Source organism: Xylocopa sonorina, chromosome 11 (genome assembly GCF_050948175.1).
Source record: "Xylocopa sonorina isolate GNS202 chromosome 11, iyXylSono1_principal, whole genome shotgun sequence".
Taxonomy (NCBI): domain Eukaryota; kingdom Metazoa; phylum Arthropoda; class Insecta; order Hymenoptera; family Apidae; genus Xylocopa; species Xylocopa sonorina.
Genome location: NC_135203.1, coordinates 10,318,419 through 10,341,684, shown reverse-complemented (window position 1 = coordinate 10,341,684; position 23,266 = coordinate 10,318,419). Strand labels below are relative to the sequence as shown.

Genomic DNA, 23,266 nt, shown 5'->3' with positions numbered 1-23,266 from the left:
CCATGTAATAAGCATACATTTTCGCTCAAATTGTACGATCGAGACGAAAAATTGAATTCATCTTGCAATGTTTATCGCGCGGTTGCCTATACGAGCGAAATGGTAAATAGGGATTAAGTTAGGAAGTTCTACGAGTCGTAGCCGTGACACGACTTTTTTTTTTGTCCGCGGGCGATCAGTCACGCCGCGTTCCATCGTCCGCTCGCATTTCCACGGTGCTCGTCAGATGGCGACATTCGTTCCGCGAGGACCGATGGAGAACGGATGTGCGAGGGCCGTGCTCGTTTCTGGCGTCCAGTCGATCCGGGAACTCGAAACCTGTCGCGAACGCAAGCCGACCTTTGACTCCGTTTTCCATGAACTGTCGTGATTCACTCAGTGTCGAAGAGCTCGTGACAGCTCCTGTCAGCACCGCTGCGCTGGACCGTTCACACTTTCATCCCACCTGTAAGTGGTACCAAAGCACTATCTTCGCCCGTTTCAAATACGGTCTTCCGGCTTGCTACGCTTCCGTCTTTTTGAACGCTTCGCGCAATTCGATCGACGATCGCTGTCGCTGCGACGGTTTCATCCTCGCCTTCGCCTGTAAATTAGTAAAAGCAGAGAGTAGAGGACAGGATGAAACGAAATGCTCGAGACTTTCCTCTGGTTCACGGTTTAATCGCGGTAAAAGTGACAGTTTGCGTCCTGTCCGTTGGTATCAAACGGCGTATGTTGCGACCGCGAGTGGTATCGTTTTTCAGAATTCTGCGTGGCAAGCATAAATCGATGAAGACGCCTCGTTGTGGATATTCGTCGCGATCGTAACGCGTTGTCGTCGTGGTCCACTTTTTTATTCACCGTTTAACAAGTCCCATTTATTCGTTCACTCCGGTCGCGATGCGGTTTAAAAAAGATTCAGCGCCTCTGCGCGAGCGCGCATTTGCATTCGCCGCGTATCTCCAACGTTTTGCGAATGATGTTGGTACGCGGATAAAATTACGTAATTACACGAGGAACAGTCTCCTACTGTGATAAATAACTCCATTGTTTCTCGTTTCATCCAAGGTTTTCCTACGCGAGAAATAATATTTACGACTTCTCTTCCTGGTTCCACTTTCCTAAGGCGAGACGAAGTTTCAAGATTTCTAGACTGGCAAAATCCGTAACTGGACCACCGTGCAATTCATCTCGAGTTGTCTCGTGCAGAAAATTAGCGACTCCAATGAGATAATTTTCTCGCGAGGTCTTCGTTAGATAAGAAACGTTTCTAAACCCACGGCGGAAAGAGTTAATTCGTCACCGGTCTCTGGCATTTTAATGATCTAAATCCTTGGAATTACTCAAATAACCTCCGCTGAACGATTTCTTCTCGTTCTTTCTTTTCATACTAATATCGTCTTATCAAACGAGAAGCGATCTTGCGAGAGAAGAGATCGCGCAATTTCGTAGGTGGAACCGGTTGCGTAACGCAATCGTGACGAGCATTACATAATAATGATTATAAACGAATCTCATAATCAAGCTAACGCGAATTGTTCAATGACACTAGTCTCGTTACGGGCCCCGTTCCCCAATGTTTCTCCCGCGGCCGCATGAGAAACGATCCTCTCTGACCATGGTCGCGAACCGACGCTGCCCCACGATTATGGTCAAATCGTCGCGTTACTCGACACCGTTCTCAAACGTTCTCAGCGTCGATTCTTACCCGGATCGTCTTGCTTCCGATCGATAGAAATTTCCAAACAGCTGTAACGGAATCGTTAAGCAGAGGAGGCTAATCAATGGAGGTCGTCTGCCAGAGATAGGGCGGCGGTGGGCGTCGTTAAGCACACGTTCGTAAGCCGTCGTTTTTAATGATCCCTGATTAGAACAGGTTTCTAGATCAAGGACCCCGCGGTCCCCCATCGCGGTTAGGGATTAGAAACGTTAATTAAATGTCGCAGCGGACCGTTTGGATAATCCGCGTCGTGTAATCGCGGGGACGAGGAAATCGATCGTGCGAACCAGCCGAACGTCGATTTCTCTTCCCATGTTCCTCTTCGAGGAACAATCGCCGGTGGCGGTTATTTTCTTCGCCCGTACGCTCTTCTTCGTTATTATCGTTCGCTTTCTTTCGCGTCCGTGGGAAATCTCCGCTTCTCATTCAAATTGTCCGAAACTTTCCAACCATCGACCGCCGTGAAAAATAAAGGGTAGTAGCATCGTTGCGACATCGTCTTCTCGCCTCGAAGAGGAAGAAAAGTCTCCGTCCAACAGTTCTACGCGCGTAATCCGGCGATAAGGCAGTCGATCACGTAACGAGGGATTAAGGGCCGTGAATCGGCGCCCTGTACTCATATACACAGCCCTTTGTTCGATTCCTCGCTGTGTCACGCGAGGGGAGGATCGCGTACGCTGTTGCATATCGTCTCGCGATTAACGAGCGCTGTGTAATAATTTAGGAATTACGTGTTCCAGTGAACGTTTTCGAATGCACGACGAGAATCCAGACGCTTGCAATTCGCTTGGCTGCGATTTCATCGGAATCGCGACCCAGATAGCCACGTGGCGAAGTACAATCGCAAGAAGTCGCAGCGGTCGACACGAAAAACGCGAATACCTGCGGTTCGATCGCGGGGAAACGCGAATCGCCACGCGACCAGCGTATCGATCGCGATCGAGGCGAGATAGAAGAAGGATGGATAGAATGGATGGAACCTGGGAGAGTAGAGCGGCGCGCGTATTCGAAACGGGACCATCCGCGCTCGTCGTTCCTTTCCTCGATTACGTCACGTGGGAAATGAGCTGCGTAGGACGCGTTAACGCACGATCGTCGTGTAAAGCGCGAAAGAGGGAAAAAGAGTGAGACGGGGGGGAGAAAAAAGAATCGTGCCGCGTTAACTGTTGCACGCTTAAGCACCATCCACACCGTTGCGCCGGCGAGAGGCGACGAGAGCGGGGAGATCATAGATGATCGCAAATTGTCCGCAATTGGCAGGAAGTCGTGGCAAGGGGGACCGTTCCTACGCCCCCTCGCAACTCTCTTCGCCGTTCATTAGCCGCGTTTGCGGTTCCATTTCGCTCGCACGAATTGATTTCAAGTACGATTAACCATGCCGCGCGAGAAACTCGAACGTAGGTACGTAGGTATCACCTTCGCGGAATTCTGCTAGCCATTTGCCTACGAGGGTATTGCCGTCATCTTAAATTAGAATCTTGATAGTTCAGCTTCTTTTCGCTTGCAATCATATACAGTCGAGGCGTGGCGAGTGGCTACCTTTTTCTTAGATCGTAAGTTTAATCGCGATCCCCGTTGGTTATTTCGGAGGCAAGAGAGGAAGACTATATTCCTCGCAGCGGGGACACGTTCGTAGAAGCAGTCGCGAGCACGTTCTCGGGTCTCGTTTGTTTAACGAGCACCATTTGCAACAAGTGGTACCACGCGTTACACGGTGTGGTCGTATTCGCTTCGGCGATAAGGTGAATCAATATTATCCAATTTTGATAAGCACATTCGAATCGAGTTGAAGGGTCTTGGGATCTTTCCGTTACTCCGTCGAGAAGTCGAAGAGCGACGGAGCAACCAACAGTGGCAGCTTTCCAAAAAAGAAAACGGATCAGAACGCGTAGTTGGAATCGCGTCGCGCGTGCAAACGTTGACAAGAAGACGAATCGTACTCGCGATCGTAAAATTCGTTTCCCATCATCGACGTAAATCGACGTGTAATAGGTGGTAATAGAAATTCCATTTACCGCGTTATTTGCAGCTGTTTAACTATCGAGGGAAACTAATGTCGCACTTAAGATAAGCCGTGTCACGGTTCCCTTTCTTTTCGCGCTTTCGAAGAGGCGCCTCACCTGTGCAAAGAGACCCATTCCACGGCCGAGCGCGTTCAGGTGAGAGATTCGCGTACGCACAGCAGTATCGGGCCGTTCGTTCACGCGCGTTGATGAACGCGACGTTTATTCCATCGGATCAGAGAGTTCAATGAATCGCTGGACCAACGTGTCCGGCGAGTTTGAACGCGAACACTTTTAGGAATCAGTGAAATCACTTGTCCCAATTAGACGGGGACGAAGCGCGCGCCTCTCGCGATTAATTGGGACGACGCATCGAGAGGAAAACCGTATCGTCGATCTTTTATTCAGCGACCTGATACGCGCCACTGGATCCATTATGTACGCGCGCGTGCCCATGTTTAATGCATGAAAGAAAAAAAAACACGCGAGCTCTGTTTCCCGAGATTCCGACTTTTGATACCGCGGCCGTGGAATTTCCCGCGTTACTTTTTCTAAGCGATCCCCGTGCGATGCATCCCTATGCATCAGTATATCCGCGTGGATCTTGGCAACTTGATAACTTTATCGAAACGATATTCCACGAATCTGCAATCTTTTCTCTACTTTCACCGACAATCCTTTGGTTACACGATAACGAGGACTACTCTTCAAACAGCAGATGCGAGTACGAGGTGACCAAGAATTCGCAATGTATGCACGCTTTATTAAAACGCAGCTACGACCATATCTATTTGTAAATACGTGAGTTATCGCTCGATCGTCCGGAAGCGTCGCATCGCGCGCGTCGGACACGTGACCGGTACCGAGGGAAAAGCACGATTTCCTGCGACCTTGGCAGTCTCAGTGGTCTCTCTGAGCGTGCGATCGTAGGAAAGTGACGTCTCGCCGCGAACGCGCCTTTCCATAGGTGGTGCCTCCGCGACGGAGCGGACCTACGCGATCGTGATCGGGATCGCGTATAGGTGAGAGGCCTCGCTGTCGGCAGGGTGTCCCGTTAGGGGACCTAGAAGGCCCAGAAGGGGCCACAGCCAATCGTATCAACCTGGTTCCGAACACACCGGAACGGGTCCTCGTCCGATGAGGATCGACTGTCGACCGGTCGAGTTGATCCAGTCGACCGGCGTAATTTATGTGTCCGCTGGTGCGCCGCGTGTCTCTTCTCTTGTCAATACGAAGCTGAAACATCGGTGACCAGTGCGCAGACTGTTTATCGAATTCGTCGTGTGTCAAGGATGCGGACTTTCACGTCGAAAGTTGACTGTAAGTTTTTCGTATCCCATAGGAGAAGAAGCTTCTCGCGTTCGTCTATTCTTTCGATCGAGTTCTCCGCGCTTCGCGAGCCAAAACTGGCAGATTCTTGTAAGGGGTAGACACGCCTATCGAGAGGCTACTCGAGCAGAATGCGTTATCATCGAGCACGCTTGTAAATCTTTATCTTCATCTTTCGCCGCCTCTTCTTCTTCCCTTTCTCCTCGCCTGTGTCCGTTTCGCGGGTGGTCGACGTGTTTCCCGGTAACTCCGCGACGACTCGCAGGTCGTCGTACGTTCGTCTCGCGTCGTTCACCCGAAACGTTAACCCGGTTACGATCGAGCGTGCGTTTCGAGACGAGATCTCGACCGGGCGTGACTCACGCGATACCAAACAGCGAAAGTTCCCGAGAAGTGCAGTTAACGACCGGCAAAATGCGAATACTAACGATCCAACGGTCTGGCGCGTGGGCCAATTAAAATTCGCGACGGAAGACAACACCGTGCCAGACCAGCGTCCACGTGTCGGGTTTTACGGTATTCTGGAACGAGTTCTGCCGTTTAGACGGTCGTGGGACAGGTGCAGGCGACGGTAAAAGTCGCCTCGAAGCGATTCGCGGATAAGAATGATGGAATTCCTCGTGTTTCCAGGAAACACTGCCAGCCCCCTTGACGCGAGGACCCTGCGAGGGAACGAGCCATGGGCCGCACAGGATACACGTGCATCAGGCACGTCTTCTGCTCCCTCAACGTTCTCATTTGGGTACGTAGACTCGGTTGACGGCTACCAATTAACCATCAAGGACGAAAATACCGTTTATAGCCATTTTCTCATCGACAATTTGTTCGGTTTCCACGTAATTGTAATTACGCATGCAACATCCGATCCCGTTCGTTTCATCACCGACCATAAAAGTCTCTACTCCACCCTGCGGTTAAAAATAAATATTATTCGCGATCCCGCTGACGCGAGTCGAAAACACGCGGTGGCAAGCGTCCTCGAACGGCTGGAATCGCGATCGCGACCGGGTCGATCTCCATCGCGGCGATGCTGCGGGACGCGGCGCAGAAGCGCGCGGACGGAACAGCATAAACGGCCCACGCATGCGATTAAATCGACGCGCATTGTCATTCCCGATGCATTCCAACGCGCGCGAGCCTCGTCTCTCCTCTCGAATTTATCGTGCCACTTGAAATCGGCCGTCTCCGCCGCGAGCCGCTCTTAAATAGGACGTTGAACCTGTGCTCTATGAGCTACGAACTTACGGTACCAGCGAAGACGCGTTTCCCCGCCGTGAATCTTTCAACAGGTGCGCGCCGCTCGCTCCTCGTTTCCGTACGCGCGCGTATCTCGTCGCGCATTCGAATTTACGGGCTCGAACTTTACGCGCTGCGAGTACCAACGTTCCTCACGAAGAAGCGAATATAAATCAGACCCCTCGACAGAATTTGCAAATCGAACGCGCAGACGTCGTCGAGAAGGTTCCTTGTACGGTGAACGATAATCGCGTTCGCCGATACGCGACTCCGCGATTCCAGCGAGGGATTAACGGTACCCGGTTTCGTTCGCGACGCAAATCGTACAGCGTTTAATCGGCCAATCGGCTGGACCGTTCGTTCGTTAGTTCATTCATTCCTCGCGGCCAAGATCCAGATGCCGGGCAACGATAAAGCACGGACGGGATTATTAGGTCGGCTGGGCACGATTCCTTCCATCGACGCTTAAATTACCTCATTCGAACTAGTTTAACTGGATTGGATAACGCGGTCCGTCGTTACCACGTTGATGCTAATTCGCACCGGTTCGATACATCGCTGGCGCAAGGGTCAATATTCTGCCAGCCGGCGTTTCTGTGCGGCACGATTACCCGTTGTCTTATCCGCCGCACCGACCGTCAGCTTTAGCACTTACGGCTGACAAATTGATAACGTACTGCCACTTGCCTACTCGTTGCGAGTGATTCGTAGGAATTGCTGGCTTTCCCTTTTCTTTTGCACGGTTCTGGGTTGCGTTCTGCGTTGTTGGATCGCGCGTCGCGCCATTTCGAGCAGCGAAATCGGATTGTGGCTGTTGTATTCGAAGTAGTATAAGATGATCGCGTCGGATCTGATGCGATGGAAACGCGTCTGATTCGACGCAGGTCAATACGAAACTGGTACATGCTCTTGTAGTATGGATGCAGGTGATGAAAGGTAGAAATCGTAAATGGCGGCGTTTACCTCGCTCTAAACCGCGACAATTTCCAGCGATGGGTCAATAATCTGTCCAGGCCTAGCACACTTTAAACCCCGTTTCACCTGACCACCAGACGAGGAAGGAACCGAGCGCGTAAGTCGATCTGGCGCGTTTCGAGTTCGCGTCGTGCGGAAAGAAACGCTGCCGGATCGTCTGGCCGCGTTAGTGTTCCATTAACGCTACAATACGAGTGACGAGCGTGCTTTCTCGCGACCCACTTTTTACCCGCGATTATGTGGACGCGCGCGACGAATAATCGCGATTCTCAGCAAGCGTGGAAACTATTTCCGTCGACGATCCGACGGTCTTCCTCCTCTACATAATTTATCGACCGGCTACGAAATCGTCCGCGACGATCGAAAGTTGCACAGTGGCTGAAGGTCGATCGAACGATCGCAGGTGGAAGTTCGCTTCGAGCTGGTTGCTGGCGAACTTTCGCAACGATCGAACCCGACGACGCTAATACGGAAGCGATCGAGTTGCTCGCGGAGCTTGTGCATCGAATCGCCAAGGAGAGGCTCTCCTTGCTCCAATACGCAGAGCGATGCGTCACCATCGTGTACGATATATCATTTCTCTTTTTTTCGAATTTTCATTTCGCGAGACTCCGCTGCGAATCAGAACCCAGCAGTCGCTCCGTTACTTGGTTTACAGAACGAACGGTCGACACCAAAAAACGCGCTCCACGGTCGCTCCCATTCTGACCCATGTGACGTTCTTTACAGTTATGCGCTTGCGGAATTTTGGGTGCAGGCCTCTGGCTGCGGCTGGCTTACTCAGGATACACGACCTTGGTACCGCACTACAGTTTCGCGTCAGCTGACTCGTTGCTCCTCGCCGCCGGATGCGTGACCTTCGTCATCGCCTTCTTCGGATGCTGCGGTGCATGGTTTCAATCCAGATGCATGCTGATCACGGTTGGTACCGTTTCACCTTAAGCCACCACCGCCTGGACATTATCACAACGTTTGTTATCCAATCTTCTTCCCCTTTGCAGTACTTCGGCTTGGTAATACTGATGTTCTTAGCCGAGTTCATGCTGGGCACTCTGGCGTTCATCTTCAGGGAGCACCTGGCGAAAAGCTTGAAGGATGAGCTGCTCTTTGGTATCGAGAAACATTATAACGCGACCAGGGAACCTGGAACCCTACCCGCCATTTGGGACCACATTCACACGGAGGTAAGCGTATCCAAAAGTCTCTTCACATACGTATACTCCTCTAATTGAATCGAAATTTCAGTTCCACTGTTGCGGTGTACGAGACTACACCGATTGGTTCCGGATCGACGCGTGGCCCACGGAGGATCGCGTGCCTGATTCCTGTTGCATCCAAAGGGAACGATACTGCGGTCGTCTCGAGCTCGTTGGTCGAAACAAGGAGCTCTGGTACAAAGAAGGCTGCGCCACGGCCATTCAAATGTGGCTGGTCACCAGGCTCCACGTGGTCGGGATCGTCGGTCTAGTGGTAGCCTTCCTTCAGTTGTTTGGCCAGGTGGCGAGCATGATATTGTTCTGCACGGTCAGGCACAAGAGGTCGTCCCACACGTACAAGAGCTACGACACGACGAACACCTAGAATTTCAGATGGATCTTAGACGAGACCAGTGTCTAAGGTCCATCGAGTCCCAACAAATTTCTTATATATCACACGATGCATCCGCGATGATCACGATCTTGTTCGCGCTGATGGACTCCCGTAGATCCTACCTGCCTTTGACAGATTCCTCTGCGACCCCCCAAGGCGGAATCGATTCTTAGCTCGCCGCGGAGTTCAAACTAGAAGCAGTGATCACCGCGAATCGTCGCAGAGGTCCGCGTGTCGTAAAAGATCGCCGCGGAGATCGTAAAATTTCTGCTTATCAGCGTCCGCGAGACGGTGAAGCGGAGCGATCGAACGGCACTCCACGTTAGACTTTGATACACGACTGCTTCGTTCGAGAGGGTAGCTTGACGAGCTTTTAATAAAACGCACACGGTCGGTAGCAGTAACGATTGCTTGTACTCTCGTTGATGGACACGGAAGTGGACAGTTACCAAGAGGACATTGTCTCTTCTCTCGTAGGATGCGAATATTTATGTATATCTTGCATGCGAATCTGTTTATTCACTAGAGATATCGTTATCGCACACGGCGCATACCAAAATTCCGCTCTCGTGCAACCCCCGTTCGACGATCGTTCTCTGTCCGTCTGTCAAGCGTCGCCTGGTTGTACGAGCGCGAGCACACAAGTATTTCTACCCGTTTCTAGCGTTTAAGATCGACTCGTAAGCCACCGCGATTTCTCCTCTCGCTTAGCTTTAAACCAACCCCCGGTGCGCCGATCGAACGTTCTCGTCGTACATAGTATTTAATCGTGCACGCCATCGCGTAGTAGGCAATCTAGCAGCACGTGACGCCTGTTATGTATTCGCAAAGACGTTCGAGACACGATGTTTGTTACGTTACATTGGTATATTGTTCGATTAATAAATAATATATTTATGCGATCACGCTCTGTTACGAGGTGTCCCGCGCAACGTTCGACGGAACGATCCAGTGAAGACCGAGAAAGAGAAAATGATTAATTTATTCAGAAATGAGACAACAACAAAACAAATCATTTTTCGAACAATCTACACGCATCATACGAAGCCGATCAATCTTTCCCCCACTCTCGACAGTATATCTGTGAGCCCCTGGGACTTCCTTTGCGCGGCGCTGCGTGGAAACTGCAAAACGATCATCGATTTACTCCTACGAAGGAAAAGAGAAACTACTCTGTCTAACTCAGCTTACTTCGATGAAAGAGTTCAGGAAATTGGTAAATTCTTCGTATCCGTTGACCAAAGCTGTGCTAAGTCCCTTCACTCTGCCGTCAGTGTTTCCGTACCGTTCTTCCTCCCTTATATTATCGACCACTGGCACAGGGCGCAAGATGGACTCCAGAATACCCGTGATAGGCTTCGAGATTGGCTTCTCCAGGATAGCTTGCCCCGATTGGGTCAGCAATCTCGCCGTTTCCCTCGTTCCTGGTCGAGTGCTCGACACTACCGGATACTGCGACGTGTACTCCAATTGTACTTGTTCTCGCGGAGCTTCCGTCGTCTTCGTCGCGCTCTCCGGGACCACGTCGTTCTGCGAGGCCAACGCCTGCTTCACAAGCGATAACACAAATCGATTTTGAGTATGTCCAGCTGAAAGTTCAGTTACGGTGTACGTATGAGTGTTAGGTGAACGTTCTAGTAGCGTTTCGTGAGCTGTGATTCGAGGTGTAATCGAAGCGTTCCTCGCGCGAAAAACGAGGTATTGCGCGCAACCACTTTTTTTGCCGAGTCAGGCTCGTTCGTTATTGGCACATGGGGTCGGGTACAAGAGGCCAGCATTGCACTGGATAGTTACGAAATTAATCGATCTATCCGTCGACGCATGTATTTACATATTTCTCTAGAAATCTACTGGATGAGGCAAAGATCGAATGCTAATGAAGTCAGTGCGCCAATTACCTCCCACCGTCCGGCAATGATGTTTCTGGCCAACGTGACGGAATTCACGAACCTCCCTGTGCCGATTCTTATCGCGTCCGCGATACGTCCTAACAATTCCTACAAAAACCGAAGCACAATTTTGACCTGCCCAACCATTCCAATTCAGTGTCGTTCTTTACTTCAACCTGAACCTTCCTCGACCTCCTCCCGCGACAGGCGCGTCGCTTTCGAATTCGTAGGAATTGGAATCGTGACGGGGACCAGGGACAAACCAAACGATCGTTGATCGTTCCTCGTACCGTGGAGGAAAGGGGTTTCGAGAAAATGAAACTCACTCGGCCTTGCTCGATGACGGAGCCCGTCTGCGGTGCGACATCTCTGTGGTTCGCGTTGTTGGTGTTCAACGAGTACTTGACCGGATACCCCAGAGGAACACCGAGGCACGAATGCAACCAACACGCGAGGACGAGAACCCATACTCTCCAACAGATTCCTTTCCCTTCGAGTATCCTACGCATCGTTGTTCCTCGATGAGCACAGGCTGTGTCGTAACGCCGCTTTCTCGAACGAAAGTCCCTTGATCGGAATTCGCGGTACTCGCAGCAGAGTTCGTCCTGCCGGGTCTTGCTGGCGGATCGTCGCGTCGCGCACCCCAACGAAGAAGAATCGCGAACGAATGGAAAACGGATGCAAGGTGCTCTTGGTGTCGCAGCTGCGCGGCAACTAAGAGATTTCATTGTGCCCCGTTATAAAGTTAGCCTATGGTCTTGCGACATGCCTTTACTTTCTCTTTCGATTTGCTTCGCGACGCTAGCAACGGTGTAGGTACATCGATCGCTCGGGTATCACCTCGAACGGTGGACCGTTTTTTTTTTGGACACCTGTCAACGATCAATTAGTTTCAGTCTCTTTATAGGGTCGCGCAGAGGGTTGAACTGCCGCAAGTTATATCTGTCACTGGCGCTACGCGAAAGAAAATGGTAGATGAAGAAAACGAGCGCTCACGCTTGCAAAACAGGTTTATTTTTATAAATATACATGTATATTTTTGTGACGATGTAACTTACACTATATAATCGAATGTATTGGACGGGTTATCGGCGGATCTACAATAATGCTGAAAGCAGGGCTAAGACAACTGCAAGCAGAGTACCGACCAGGCCAAGTGGGATCTGAAACACATGAAATGAAGGACTGTAGCGAGGATTATCGTTTAACGAGACCATCCGATGAAACGATACTCACCCGCAAAACGTTTACCAGAAGTCCAATCAGCGTAACAAGCGAGGGATATGCTTGTACAACTTGCTGAGGATTGTCTGAGGTTAACAGAGTTGATGCTGAGATTTTAACAACCGCGTCCAGTAGGTCCGTGACAACGTTTACGAGGAAGACAAGCAGTTCTCTTACGCTGCTGAATCCCAGTAGCTGTACAATTGGCTTCAAGAGCAGATTTATCGCGGTTCCGAGCGTCTCAGCCAGTTGAATCAATACTGGTGGAGAATAATACAAGTTCGATGAAACGTCTATTGTTGTAAATTAAAATATTCGAATCGATGTGATAGTTAGATGAAGGGACGAGGTTCGAGATCGAATACGCGGAATTAGAAAATAATTCTATTGAAGAGAGCACGGACATCGAGATGTCAGAGCCAAATATGGTTCGGTTAAATATTTAGAGAATATTGCCTCGTAGGAAAGTAACGTGATTAATTGTTCTCGTCGGTTTTTATAGACAATATTCACTTATCGAGAAAAAAAAGAGAGTAACTTACCATCTGTAGAACTTTCGGCACATTCTTTTGAAAGTTCACTGCTAGTTGTTGTTCCAATTCGTCCACGAGTTGTTATTGAAGCTGTTACTGTACTCTGATTGCCGTTGTCCTAACGGATCGATAATAAATAGTAAGAACAAGTCCATAAAAATGAACATTTAGAAGAATATAGGGTAAACGTCTCGAGGAATTATCCGTCGAAATAAATCTTACGTCGTCGCTCCTTTTCGATATGGCCAGAGCTCCTACCAGCAAGAAGAGTAACAAGAACGCCGTCGACTTCATCTTGATCGAGTTCTACACAAGTTTTGTCCTAGCGCAAAAAAGAGTGTCCTGTCTTCCGTTCTCAGCTCTGGTAACTATTGTAGCCGAGCTGTCCGTATTTAAATGATCCGAGAGCAGTTTATAACAAAATAATCGTTTAGCTGTAACTACTTAATAACAATCCGAATTGCTTGTCCATTATGTTCGATAGTTTTAATAACGCTTAAATATGGTTAAGCGTCAGTGATATCATTTTGTTCCGTGTGTTTCCTGACAAATTGCAACGTCCTCGTGCATCGAACGTTGTGTAACATAATATGACAAATTGCGTAGTTTATTTTAAATACGAAAAATGCATAAATTAAAAAAAATGTGTGTACCATTTTAAAAATAACCGATGGTTTCGAATCGATACGAATTTCTGTAGAAGATAAGTAGCAGCGAATTGATTATGCCTGCTCTGAAATTTGGCAGCTATCCTTATCATCGTTAACGCATCGCATCAGAAAGATAAAGGTTAAGGGTTGCCTGAAAGAGGGTTGCCAATTGTAAGTTCGTGGTATGACTAATGTTATATTTAATATCGTAATTAGACAGCAAAGATAACTGAAAATACTGTTTAACAAATGATTAGCTACGATTAGCATTACTATCAATATCCATGAACAGGAAGGTAATTAACCGAACGAAAATTGAATGTTTCGCAAGGCCAAAAGACGCAGTTCCGTACAGAGGTATATGATTTATTGCGATCTGTTATCTTCGACACTACTACTACAAATATCGACATAAATACTACTATTATTCCATATCATTATTTAGTTTACTTATTTGATGTACAGATGGTTGTCAAAAGAACAGAGAGGTTTCCCCTTGTCGTTATAAGTAACATAGTATGTTTGCATTATTCTTATCAAATCCTTATCGCTAATTTAACGAAAAATATTCTCCTTGTAACAAAAAACAAAAAAGAAGAAAATTGCAAAGCAGAAATATATAATATCATCTAGTATTTCAGATTGAAAATGAAAGATGCGATTCGCGTCACTCTTGCACACAATTACCTAAATTAATTAAATTACCGGAATTAATGAAAAATGAAATTCGGCACGTGTCGATTTGAAAATCGAACTATAAATAGATTTTATTATCTCGTTCACTCTGAGTACGCCATCGACTGAACAGTAATTAGCATACATAATGATAACCGATACATGATGCAGACATTGTCTGCATGATTGCTTGCCTGTCATTTTTAAATACATACATGGCCAGTGTCTCGACTTTAGGGGGACTGGTATTATTGAGTAGAAATCGATACTTTGAAAACTTAACGAGATGTCTACCAGATAATTACTATACTTTGCGAATCGGGAATCGAATAACGTAAATAATAAAATGAACTGTCAAGTATTTGCAGGACAAATTTTATTTTACATATTCTTTTTATATAAGTTTTTTATAGTACGCATCATCAAGCTTGTAGGGTGGTCCGGTTCCTTCTGTGGAGACTCGACGGAGAACTTACGATACTAAAATTTTCAATACACCTGTCACCAATCTAAGCACTGTGACGGTTATTAGAGATGGAACCTGAAATATGGGAAGGTGGTTAATTACAATAATGACGATCGCGATTTTCAGGAGAAGTAGCTCAACGAGAACTTACGCCTCCTGCGGTCTCTATGAACCGCGCAGCGATGTTTATTATCGGTATCTTGTATATCACAGGCGCAAGATTGCTGGGTAAATAGTTACTGATTACATCATCAAAATCGTGGTTGGCTTTATCAAGTACGCTATTTTGATCTGCGCCTGGAATTTGGCGTAACTGCTGCAACAAGTTTGCAAACTGGTCCACTTTACTGTCGTCCAATCCTAATCAAAAGTAAATTAACGTTAATAAAGTGAATTCAATTTTGCACCGCCTTCGCGCGTCTACTCGAGAGAAAACTTGCTAGTTTCTTTAAACGGGTATTCCTTTTTTTTTTATTTATCTGATATTGATTTGATCGAACGATAACGTTACCAAATGCTGCTCGCTTCTGTATGGCACGCGCAACGCTTGCTGTGAGCGTAGTAGATAATTGCAGGTCAGATTCACTCTTCTGAAAGACAAAAAGAAACGTCAAGATCGTTCAACGAGGACTTGGTAATTTTCCCGTGGATATTTGCGTTTTAGAATACAGTTTTACCGCCAAACTTGGAGCGCACGCTGCTATCAGGACGAAGATGAACAAAAGTACCGGTAACCTCATGGCAATCGCGTCTAGTTTCAGCAATGCTTTTCCTTTAACTTCGTTCACGCGAATGAAGGGAACAGGTTGCAATTGAGGTGTTTCTTTCAGTTGCTTTCAGTTGTTTTTGTACTAGAAGCGTTCGCATTTGAATACCTATCTGGACAATTTGCAAAAAATTATTCGTCCTAATTTGTTAAAAGTCAAGACCACCGTCGAAAATTGCTTGTGCGGTTCCCCGAAGGACATTTCTAATAGAATCCACGCGCCGAAAGGAAATACGCGAATCAGATTGGGAACGAATAGGGGAGAACTGGTTTTATAACAGTTTTATTACAAAATTTTCCGAGAACTCCATACATTCTTAATTATCTCCGTCTTCCTTGGTACCTAATTGCTCGCGGTACAGCTAATCTATTACAAGTAAGTGATAAATATTCAAAAGGAAGGTTGGCGAGCGTTTGGTCAGCCGGCGTTGTTGTTCAAAAATTCATTGACTGCGCCGAGCGTTGATATCGGTATCTGCGAAAATGGAAATTACTTGAGTGAACGAGTTTTCGAAAGGATCAGGATCGAATCAGGAATTCTATCGCTCTCTTTACCTTGAATATATCGTCGAAGAAACCGTCGCCATTGGGTACCCGTATTGGCACACGGTTTCCCGGGCCAGGCACAATGTCCACGCGAGTATTTGTCTGACGTTTCTGAATATTGGACTTGACGACCTCTTCAGCTTCTACAGGAGGTACGTAATCGATGATCACCTGTTTTCTCGGTGACCAAAATCTTTTCTTAGGACGAAAGATCCTCACCCTTCGATAGCCTGTTAAACAAACGTCAACCGGTCAAAACGTGCAACGAAACATTACAACCGACCCATTCACCCATCGAATGGATCCATTCTCACCGTAAGCGTCGTCCGCTTCGTTGGGCAGAGGAGGTACAAGAGGAGCTGGCTCGATCGTGTCGCCGAATAACTTCACCTTCCCTATCGACTGTAACGACGGCACTTCAGGAGCAGCATTCGCCGATAAACCACCGGATACTTCAGAACTTGCCAAAGGTGCCGATTGAGAAGAATGTACTTCGCGGATCTGACGAAATCGTGTGTACACAGATGACAAATCGTTAAGAGTTGAAAGTTAACAAATTCGACCGTGTCTTACCTCTTTGCCCGCAGGTAGATCCTTTGACGCGACGTCTTCCACGGATGTTACCTGCAAATATTTACCTTTGAAAGTCTTTCTCATTAAAACATCGTGTTACTATCTATACGCTAATTGATAATTCAACGGACCTCTTTGTCTTGCTTCTTCCCTGAGCGTGAAATTACTTGGATGTTCGAGCGACCTCCGCCTGATTTGCCCGCGTCGCTTCCTTGTCCACTCTGTTGGTTACTCCCCTCGTTATTACCACCGCTTGCACTTGGGCCAGTCAGTGGTCTTCCGGCCATGATACCAATGCCACGATTTCCAGTGGTTGCACCGGCATAGAGTCCTCCTCTGAGCGGGGACAACGATCTTCCGCTTCCGTCTAACAGACCACCCAATCCAGCCCCGGCTTCGTGCCTTCCGTTTCCGAGACCAGCTCTCGCGTAAAGGCCTCCGCCTGTAGAATCGATTCGACACGCAGACGTTTAATATTTCAGTGGACGAAGACAAGGATTAAATCAAACGGCTGAAGGAAAACACGAGTTACAACTTGCTGACGGGGAGAAAAAACCGCGGTGACAGGATTGAATTATAAGCTAACCAGCAGTTGCGTCGTCACCGCCGAGCGAGCCACCCAAACCAGCGGCTGCATTGGCACCCCAGGGTGTCCCAGCGCTCGCGTGAAGTCCACCCCCTGTTCGCGACCCGCTCAGAAGGCCGCCCAATCCAGCTTGCGCGTGGTAGCCACCGAAATTGAATCTGACACCGTCGTTGGTGAACTGGAAGAGTGGTAGCTGCGAACAGATCGAAGTAATCACTTTTATTTTTATTTTATTTCTGCGCTGAGTACGACGCCGTTGGTTAATTAGCGGCCAGGTTTCAGTTACTCGAAACTGATGTTGGAAATAACTGTTAAACAAGCGTTTGAGAATAACTTTCCGGTGGACAGTTGTTTGCGTGCGGTGTGGCAGTCGCTGTTTAAACAATAGTGTCAAAAGTGTGAATTGTTTCGATTAGCGGAATAGTTTAAATAGACAGAAGCGTTTAGCAGGTGTCGCGACAAGAAAGGGAAAAGTTGTTATACCAGGACAAAGTTGTCGCGGTTCGAGAGACTTGTTGGAAAATTTACATGGACTTAGAAACGTTCATCACTTTTTTATGAAACCGTAAATGATACGTAGACGTAAACAGTTACTATTAAAGGTCAGAGGGCGTACATAATTGAAATTCAAAGTCTAATCGTCATTCGCTCGTATAGATTAATTTTAATCGTTTTCGAACGACTACATAATCATCGGAAATAACTAACGCATTAGCACGCTTCCGCGATCCTTTCTCCGGTGGTTGTTACGCCCGTTGGTTACCTAATAACATTCTACGTCGATCCTTTCTTTAACAAAATTTGCATTGACATTTCGTTCGATGCCGCATATTCCTTCCCGTTCGCGACGATCAACAGCAATAAGAAACATTCCATTCGATGTTATACTTGCGTCACGCGTTAGGAAAAGTTAGAAAGTTAGACGATATAAATCGAAAGAAGCTACGCGTGCATTCAGCGAAACAAGTGTCCAAGCAACATGGAAACAATGTTTCGAAGATCGCAAACACGCGGACGATCGTTTAAGCTCGTCGATCAACACTTCCGTTTGCGTGCCATAAAAATTTATAACACAGTGACACGTAAAATTCGATAAATCGCTGTCTCACGTCGTCGCGAAAAAGGAATCGTGCGAGGGAACAGATTTTTAGAACCGATCGTGGTGCTTACCCTGGACGAATCCTGTTTGTCGCCATCCTGCGGCATCGCATTGGCCAGAGAGAGTGCAGAGAACGCGAGGACAGCAGCAACTTCGCGGCGCAGCATCTTTCTCTCGACTGAGCCGCGGCACCGTGTGCTCGACGCATTTACTACCGATTTCTAAAAAGACCTCGAAGGCATCTCGGGTCTACCTTCTCCTCGGGAAGGGATGAGGCATCGACGTAGAGCGGCAGTCGTTGGACGCTGCGTGACTAACAGTCCATCGTAAACGACTATTGTTCTCCGAATATGCTATTATTGCTGGGGTCAAGGCCGTGATGAACGCGGAGGAACAGTGGACAGTTGACAGAACTGATTTCCAGTCTTCGTACAGCTATCGTCGATGGTACGATTCGTTCGATTCCCTTAGATTTCAGAGTGTTTACTCTTGGAAGTAAAATAACAGGTTGAACGGGTTGCAGTAATTGTTTCATCTCTGCGTGAACCTTGAGAAGGCTGCGCTGTGGGTGATGGTGAAAGAAATTAAACCTTCGAAATGGAACTAGTCGAGCTGGTCGCTGGAATGTAATGCAAACGCGGCACGAACGCCTTATCCTCGTCGATTTGTTCAGGATCTCGTGTCTTAAATGTACAGTGCATCCATGGGGGCTTTAAATTTCCTATGGTAATCTCGATGCGCGAATTTTTATCACGAATTCTGGGAAATGATATTGGAATACATTTCAGGATCGTCGACGCAAAAAGTGGACACGGAACAGCGATTGAATCACGGTGTGATTAACAACGACTTTTTGTCAAATTGGACTGACCACGCGATCGTCATCGATGCGGTAAAAAGAGGATGGAAATCAGTCGAATGTTAATTTCTTCGAGCAAAGTTTAACCGGTCGTCTGCGGGTTACGTGTGCTTTAGTTTCTGCTATTCATTCCATCGCTGTCGAATGGTCTTTCGAAAATATTCGATTGTTGGAACAACAGTTTTTTATGATCCAGGATCCTCTTCGCTAGTCACGATGGCTTTTAAAGTCCCGTTAATATCCCAATTTTTTATTTCAATCTCGTGAATATCATTAACGTTAACCGTTAGGATATTAATGTATCGTACGTACGTGGAACAGTAAAAAGCAAGAAGCGCCTGCATTTACGCGTAGCGTATTGCAAGAGCTACAAAATCAGGAAACATTCTTTGTTGTTCTCCCAGACCGGTAGATCGTTAACGAGTCCATGCATGTGAATCATTCAGCCTTGCGTACGCTGCGTTTTCCATGCTCCGTTCAGGCGTAACCACGGAATAATATAACAATCTATCATGAACTAATTATCATCCGTCGTGACGTCTCAAGTATATACGCGCGTGTAGAATGAGCATAGACCGTCACGCGATTTCTCGTCGAAACGAGTTCACATTTGTTATCAAGATTCGCTATCGTTAGTTTCGATACTCGACTTCTATCCTGAGTAGAGGGAAATATTAAGTCTACGGGGGAAGACAAAAGAAGTTCTTCTTTCGCTATTCGACGCAACTACGCGTGCTTATCGTTGCCCCTTTTCGATATTCATCGAAGTCGTTACATTCCAACAATACTAATGTTTTCCGTATCACGAGGCCTACTCAATGCGCATTTTAATCGCCCCACCCGAAGCCACGGACATTTTTCGTGGTACATACGTGACTCCGAGGTTCGAGGGTCGTAATGGAACGATGATTCCAGACAAAGAAGAGAAACGAACTTTACACTCGATCTCTAAAAATCGTACGTTCTGTTACTTAATAAACGCAGTACTGTTAAAAGCGTTACACACAGTCCGTAGAAAATGTTCTGCGCGATTATTTTTCACTCAATTCGGAATGCGCATTATAATGACCGTAAAACTGCAGACAAACGCGATTTCAAAGTTCGCTCGTTAAATTAAACTATTCCCATTCGCTCTATCGATTCCGCGTAACAATACCGCGAGCGTGACGTTTATCCCCAGAAACTTTGCGGTATTGATTTGGTTGTCTATTTACATAATGCGAAGCGTTATCTTTATTCAGATACTAAGAATCGATGAGATGTACAAAACTCAGAACAACTGTCCGGTGTAATCGTGCATAGTGGTACCTTCAGTCGACCTCAGTCTGTCGCAGAGGGTGGTCGCGTGCGGTGGTAGAAGCAGTCGTCACACGGTACCTACGCGCTCTATCTCTCGACGCACTTTTGTTAGAACCTGTTCCAGAGAAGTGCTTCGGCTGTCTTCGTCGTCGTTCTTTTCTCCATCTTCAGGGGTTGTCTCCACTACCGCAACTGGTAAGTTTAAAGCTTTATTATCACTCGTTATCCTCGTCGTTGCATATTCTGCGCACGCTATTCTTAAATCTTGACGGACATAGCACTCTTAAAGTTCTCAACGATTACCTGGCGTGGTTACTTCGACTAATTCGATGGTATGTATGACCGTGGAATACCGCTCGTCGTTTCCTTCCTACAGAATCGAAATGTTTAATAGTAAATACAATATTTAAGAAAATATTCTGGAATATCCTACCTCCGTGTTGCTTTTTGGAAAGGCTAATGCTCCGGCTAGTATTAAAAGCAATACGAATGCTGTTCCTTTCATACTTGCGTGGTTTTGTTTGCTTCAAGTATAACGAGACGCTAGAGTTTTATTTTTCGTTCGTCGCTCTGCTTATTTTTTCTGCCAGCTTATGATATTTATACATACGTTTATCAGTCCATTTACGGTAAAACGTTCGACATTTAATCATAAGTGCAGGACAAGGAAATAATATGCTCGACTTCTCTGCGTTTTCGTCGATATTTCAAAACAACGATTTCGTTTCCTGCACTTCCTGCTGCGAACGTCGCGTGTTGCACAACACGAATATAATAATTGCTGTTAAAAATAGATGCAGAGTGTACGAATATAATAATTGGAGTAAGAATACCTATGTTTTGGAAGGTTTATTTTAGTAAACGATATAAATGTACAGAAGTCATTCGTTAATTATTGTTTCGCCTCGGTAATGATCGAAATTGTTTTTGGGATGCCACAATCGCGCACTACGTCGTTCTTATCTGTATAAGTGGCAGACAATCATTGCGCTATTAAATACTACGTCAAACTTGCCCTCATATGATACTAATATCATGCTTGTCCTACTATCCACTATTATCTTTTGTTCAAACACGAGAAGCGCGTACTAAAAGGCGAACAATTCAGTTCGTTTTATTTCTGTCGTCCATTTTGATATTTTCTTACGATCGAAAGGATATCCTGTTGCTTTTCGGTGCAATCTTGTTCTCCAGTGGCGGTTCATCTTCGTACTCCAATCTGTTTTCCTCGTTCGGTGCAATTTTGTTCTGTACTTGCTGGCTATTGTAATGATACTTGGGTGCGATCTTGTTCTGTATGGTAACTTTGGTGTTGGTTGGTCGAGAACCGGAGAACGTTCCAATTCCAGCGGTGATTCCGTGCCAGGAGTAGTTCGTATCTTCCTCTATATTCTCGTGAACTTCGTAACCACCTGTGCTTCCTTGTCCGCCATGACTGCCTGTAAAACATTTTGCTTTTGCAAGAACTTCTATTCTTTGTGTCGTTGCCTGACAACAATTACTTAGAAACAAACGAGGCGTGTACCATGATTTCCAGGACCACCATGATTTCCAGAACTACCATGATTTCCAGCACCACCATGACCTCCGTGTCCTCCGTGTCCTCCGTGCCCGCCATGACCACCTAGCACACCCTGAATGCTACCTAAAACGCCATGATTGCCAACGAGAACGGACAAACTGTTCAAACCAAACGGATCTTTGTTATTAATCTTGATCGTCCTCTTCATCTGCTGTCGTTTCAAACGTTCCTGCTGATGTTGCTCCCTTTGCAGCCTCTGTTGTTCCCTCTGTGCTATCACCCTGGTCCTCCTCTCTTGTCGTATTCGTTGCAGCTCATCGGCATTTTGCCGTCTCTGACCAGACGTTGCCTTGACGAGGTTGCCAACGGCCTCCAAAGTTGATACAGGGATCTAGGGGTAAAAAAAGAGAGAGAGAGTTGAAGGTTTGCAGATGAATAAAGATATAAAAATTAATAGAACGATATATGCTGGTGTTTCAGTACGTTGAAAATGCTGTCGATGGCCTGGGAACTTTCTGGACTGAACGACTGCGCTGCAGCTGCTGTTTGCTTGATCGCCGTGATGGGTATCTGAAATGTTAAATTGAATTTCAATTATACCTTTCAGGGGACGAGGGAAGATTAAGTACTCACGTTGAAGATGCTATCTATCACACGACCGTTCTGTTCCGGGATGTCCTGCCGTTTTATTCGATCGAGAATCACCTGAAATAAAAAATTATACGTTAACCTGCCTTTCGATATCGACGTGGTCGTAAATGCAAAGTGCGATAATAAACTTGTCCCGTATATGGGGAACGCGATAGCGAATTTGCGAATGCGGGTGGGGACGCTCGCACAAGACGTTACGTAGCGTTGCTTTTCAACGATTATCATGTCTACGCTTCTCCACAGCTTTCACTTTTCTACGTATAAAGAGCGCCAAATGATTTTTCTGCGCGGCGATCGTTAGGTTAACGCGTGACTTTCGAACGATCGTCGTTGTCTTCTGTACTTTTATTTGCACCAGCGTCGCGTTCGAAATTTCCAAATTTTATCAACCAACATTCCTTCTCTTTCTAATCAACTAATTCACTGTCCTAAGAATATAAATCTAAGCGTGCGTTAAACACTTACTACTTCCGAAGCTACCACGCTGATGACAGCGGTGAAAACAATGTAACCCGTTCGAAACATTCCTTCGAGTTCTCCACGCAATACTCGAACGTTTCTCGTGACCGACAAACTGCAAGACGGGTCGACGATCCTCCGATCTATAAGGGTGGCTGGAAGATCCCACGCGGAGCATCAGCCAATCACAGTCTGACCGTTGGTCCTTTCTATTCCACGTAATCTTCTCATACACGATTGAGCCCCTACTTCATCTTCTCTCCCAGTACGATCCTGTTGCTTTTACGTACGTGCACTGCCGTAGGTGGATTACTCGCACGAAAGTGAAACCTGCTCACGAATCACCGGATGCAACAGCGTTTACCATACTTACCAAAAGACATTAGAAGCAAAAAACGATCGATAAACAAAATGTTGGATTTATACTACGCGATCCATAGGTGAGCACTGAACCTGCTCTTGACGATTCACCTGGGTGATCCACATATAAGGGCGAAGCCAGAGGTGTCGTATCACTCGTCGACCAATCGAATCCATGCTTTCTACTTACACCGGTTCCCGCTTCTCGAATTTACGTCTGATCCTTACTGACCTCCCACTGATTACCTGTACACGAGCAGCGCGTGGGATACGCGGG

General features: G+C 46.9%; 5 protein-coding genes and 1 long non-coding RNA gene across 8 annotated transcripts; 1 reads left to right on the top strand and 5 right to left on the bottom strand.

The window, feature by feature from the left end:
• Positions 1 to 178: 178 nt before the first annotated feature.
• On the top strand, positions 179 to 9,734 carry Tsp5d (Tetraspanin 5D). Of its 3 annotated transcripts, none has more exons than XM_076904097.1 (5): positions 179 to 447; positions 5,662 to 5,773; positions 7,972 to 8,163; positions 8,244 to 8,426; positions 8,488 to 9,734. In XM_076904097.1, the coding sequence occupies exons 2-5, from the start codon at positions 5,711 to 5,713 to the stop codon at positions 8,821 to 8,823; spliced, it is 774 nt and encodes a 257-aa protein (XP_076760212.1). In that variant the 5' UTR covers positions 179 to 447; positions 5,662 to 5,710; the 3' UTR covers positions 8,824 to 9,734. The 3 variants fall into 3 exon arrangements, with proteins under 3 accessions (XP_076760212.1, XP_076760214.1, XP_076760213.1); XM_076904099.1 differs by lacking the exon at positions 179 to 447 and adding an exon at positions 4,122 to 4,140; XM_076904098.1 differs by lacking the exon at positions 179 to 447 and adding an exon at positions 4,572 to 5,022.
• A 135-nt stretch (positions 9,735 to 9,869) lies between these two features.
• Positions 9,870 to 11,230, bottom strand: LOC143429313 (uncharacterized). The gene is made up of 4 exons (XM_076904849.1): positions 11,048 to 11,230; positions 10,731 to 10,829; positions 10,024 to 10,377; positions 9,870 to 9,956 (listed from the first exon to the last, which is right to left on the bottom strand). The coding sequence occupies exons 1-4, from the start codon at positions 11,228 to 11,230 to the stop codon at positions 9,870 to 9,872; spliced, it is 723 nt and encodes a 240-aa protein (XP_076760964.1).
• A 522-nt stretch (positions 11,231 to 11,752) lies between these two features.
• Positions 11,753 to 12,838, bottom strand: LOC143429224 (uncharacterized). The gene is made up of 4 exons (XM_076904731.1): positions 12,701 to 12,838; positions 12,488 to 12,596; positions 11,958 to 12,205; positions 11,753 to 11,884 (listed from the first exon to the last, which is right to left on the bottom strand). The coding sequence occupies exons 1-4, from the start codon at positions 12,770 to 12,772 to the stop codon at positions 11,819 to 11,821; spliced, it is 495 nt and encodes a 164-aa protein (XP_076760846.1). The 5' UTR covers positions 12,773 to 12,838; the 3' UTR covers positions 11,753 to 11,818.
• A 2,470-nt stretch (positions 12,839 to 15,308) lies between these two features.
• On the bottom strand, positions 15,309 to 18,066 carry LOC143428858 (uncharacterized). The gene is made up of 7 exons (XM_076904082.1): positions 17,911 to 18,066; positions 16,741 to 16,933; positions 16,286 to 16,596; positions 16,155 to 16,205; positions 15,896 to 16,082; positions 15,591 to 15,811; positions 15,309 to 15,510 (listed from the first exon to the last, which is right to left on the bottom strand). The coding sequence occupies exons 1-7, from the start codon at positions 18,004 to 18,006 to the stop codon at positions 15,454 to 15,456; spliced, it is 1,116 nt and encodes a 371-aa protein (XP_076760197.1). The 5' UTR covers positions 18,007 to 18,066; the 3' UTR covers positions 15,309 to 15,453.
• A 1,848-nt stretch (positions 18,067 to 19,914) lies between these two features.
• LOC143429231 (uncharacterized) lies at positions 19,915 to 20,584 on the bottom strand. Its single transcript, XR_013102512.1, has 3 exons — positions 20,431 to 20,584; positions 20,301 to 20,367; positions 19,915 to 20,189 (listed from the first exon to the last, which is right to left on the bottom strand). It is a non-coding gene; the product is annotated as an uncharacterized LOC143429231 (long non-coding RNA).
• A 545-nt stretch (positions 20,585 to 21,129) lies between these two features.
• Positions 21,130 to 23,115, bottom strand: LOC143429312 (uncharacterized). Its single transcript, XM_076904848.1, has 5 exons — positions 23,056 to 23,115; positions 22,153 to 22,224; positions 22,003 to 22,089; positions 21,559 to 21,910; positions 21,130 to 21,436 (listed from the first exon to the last, which is right to left on the bottom strand). The coding sequence occupies exons 1-5, from the start codon at positions 23,113 to 23,115 to the stop codon at positions 21,141 to 21,143; spliced, it is 867 nt and encodes a 288-aa protein (XP_076760963.1). The 3' UTR covers positions 21,130 to 21,140.
• Between the last annotated feature and the right edge of the window lie 151 nt (positions 23,116 to 23,266).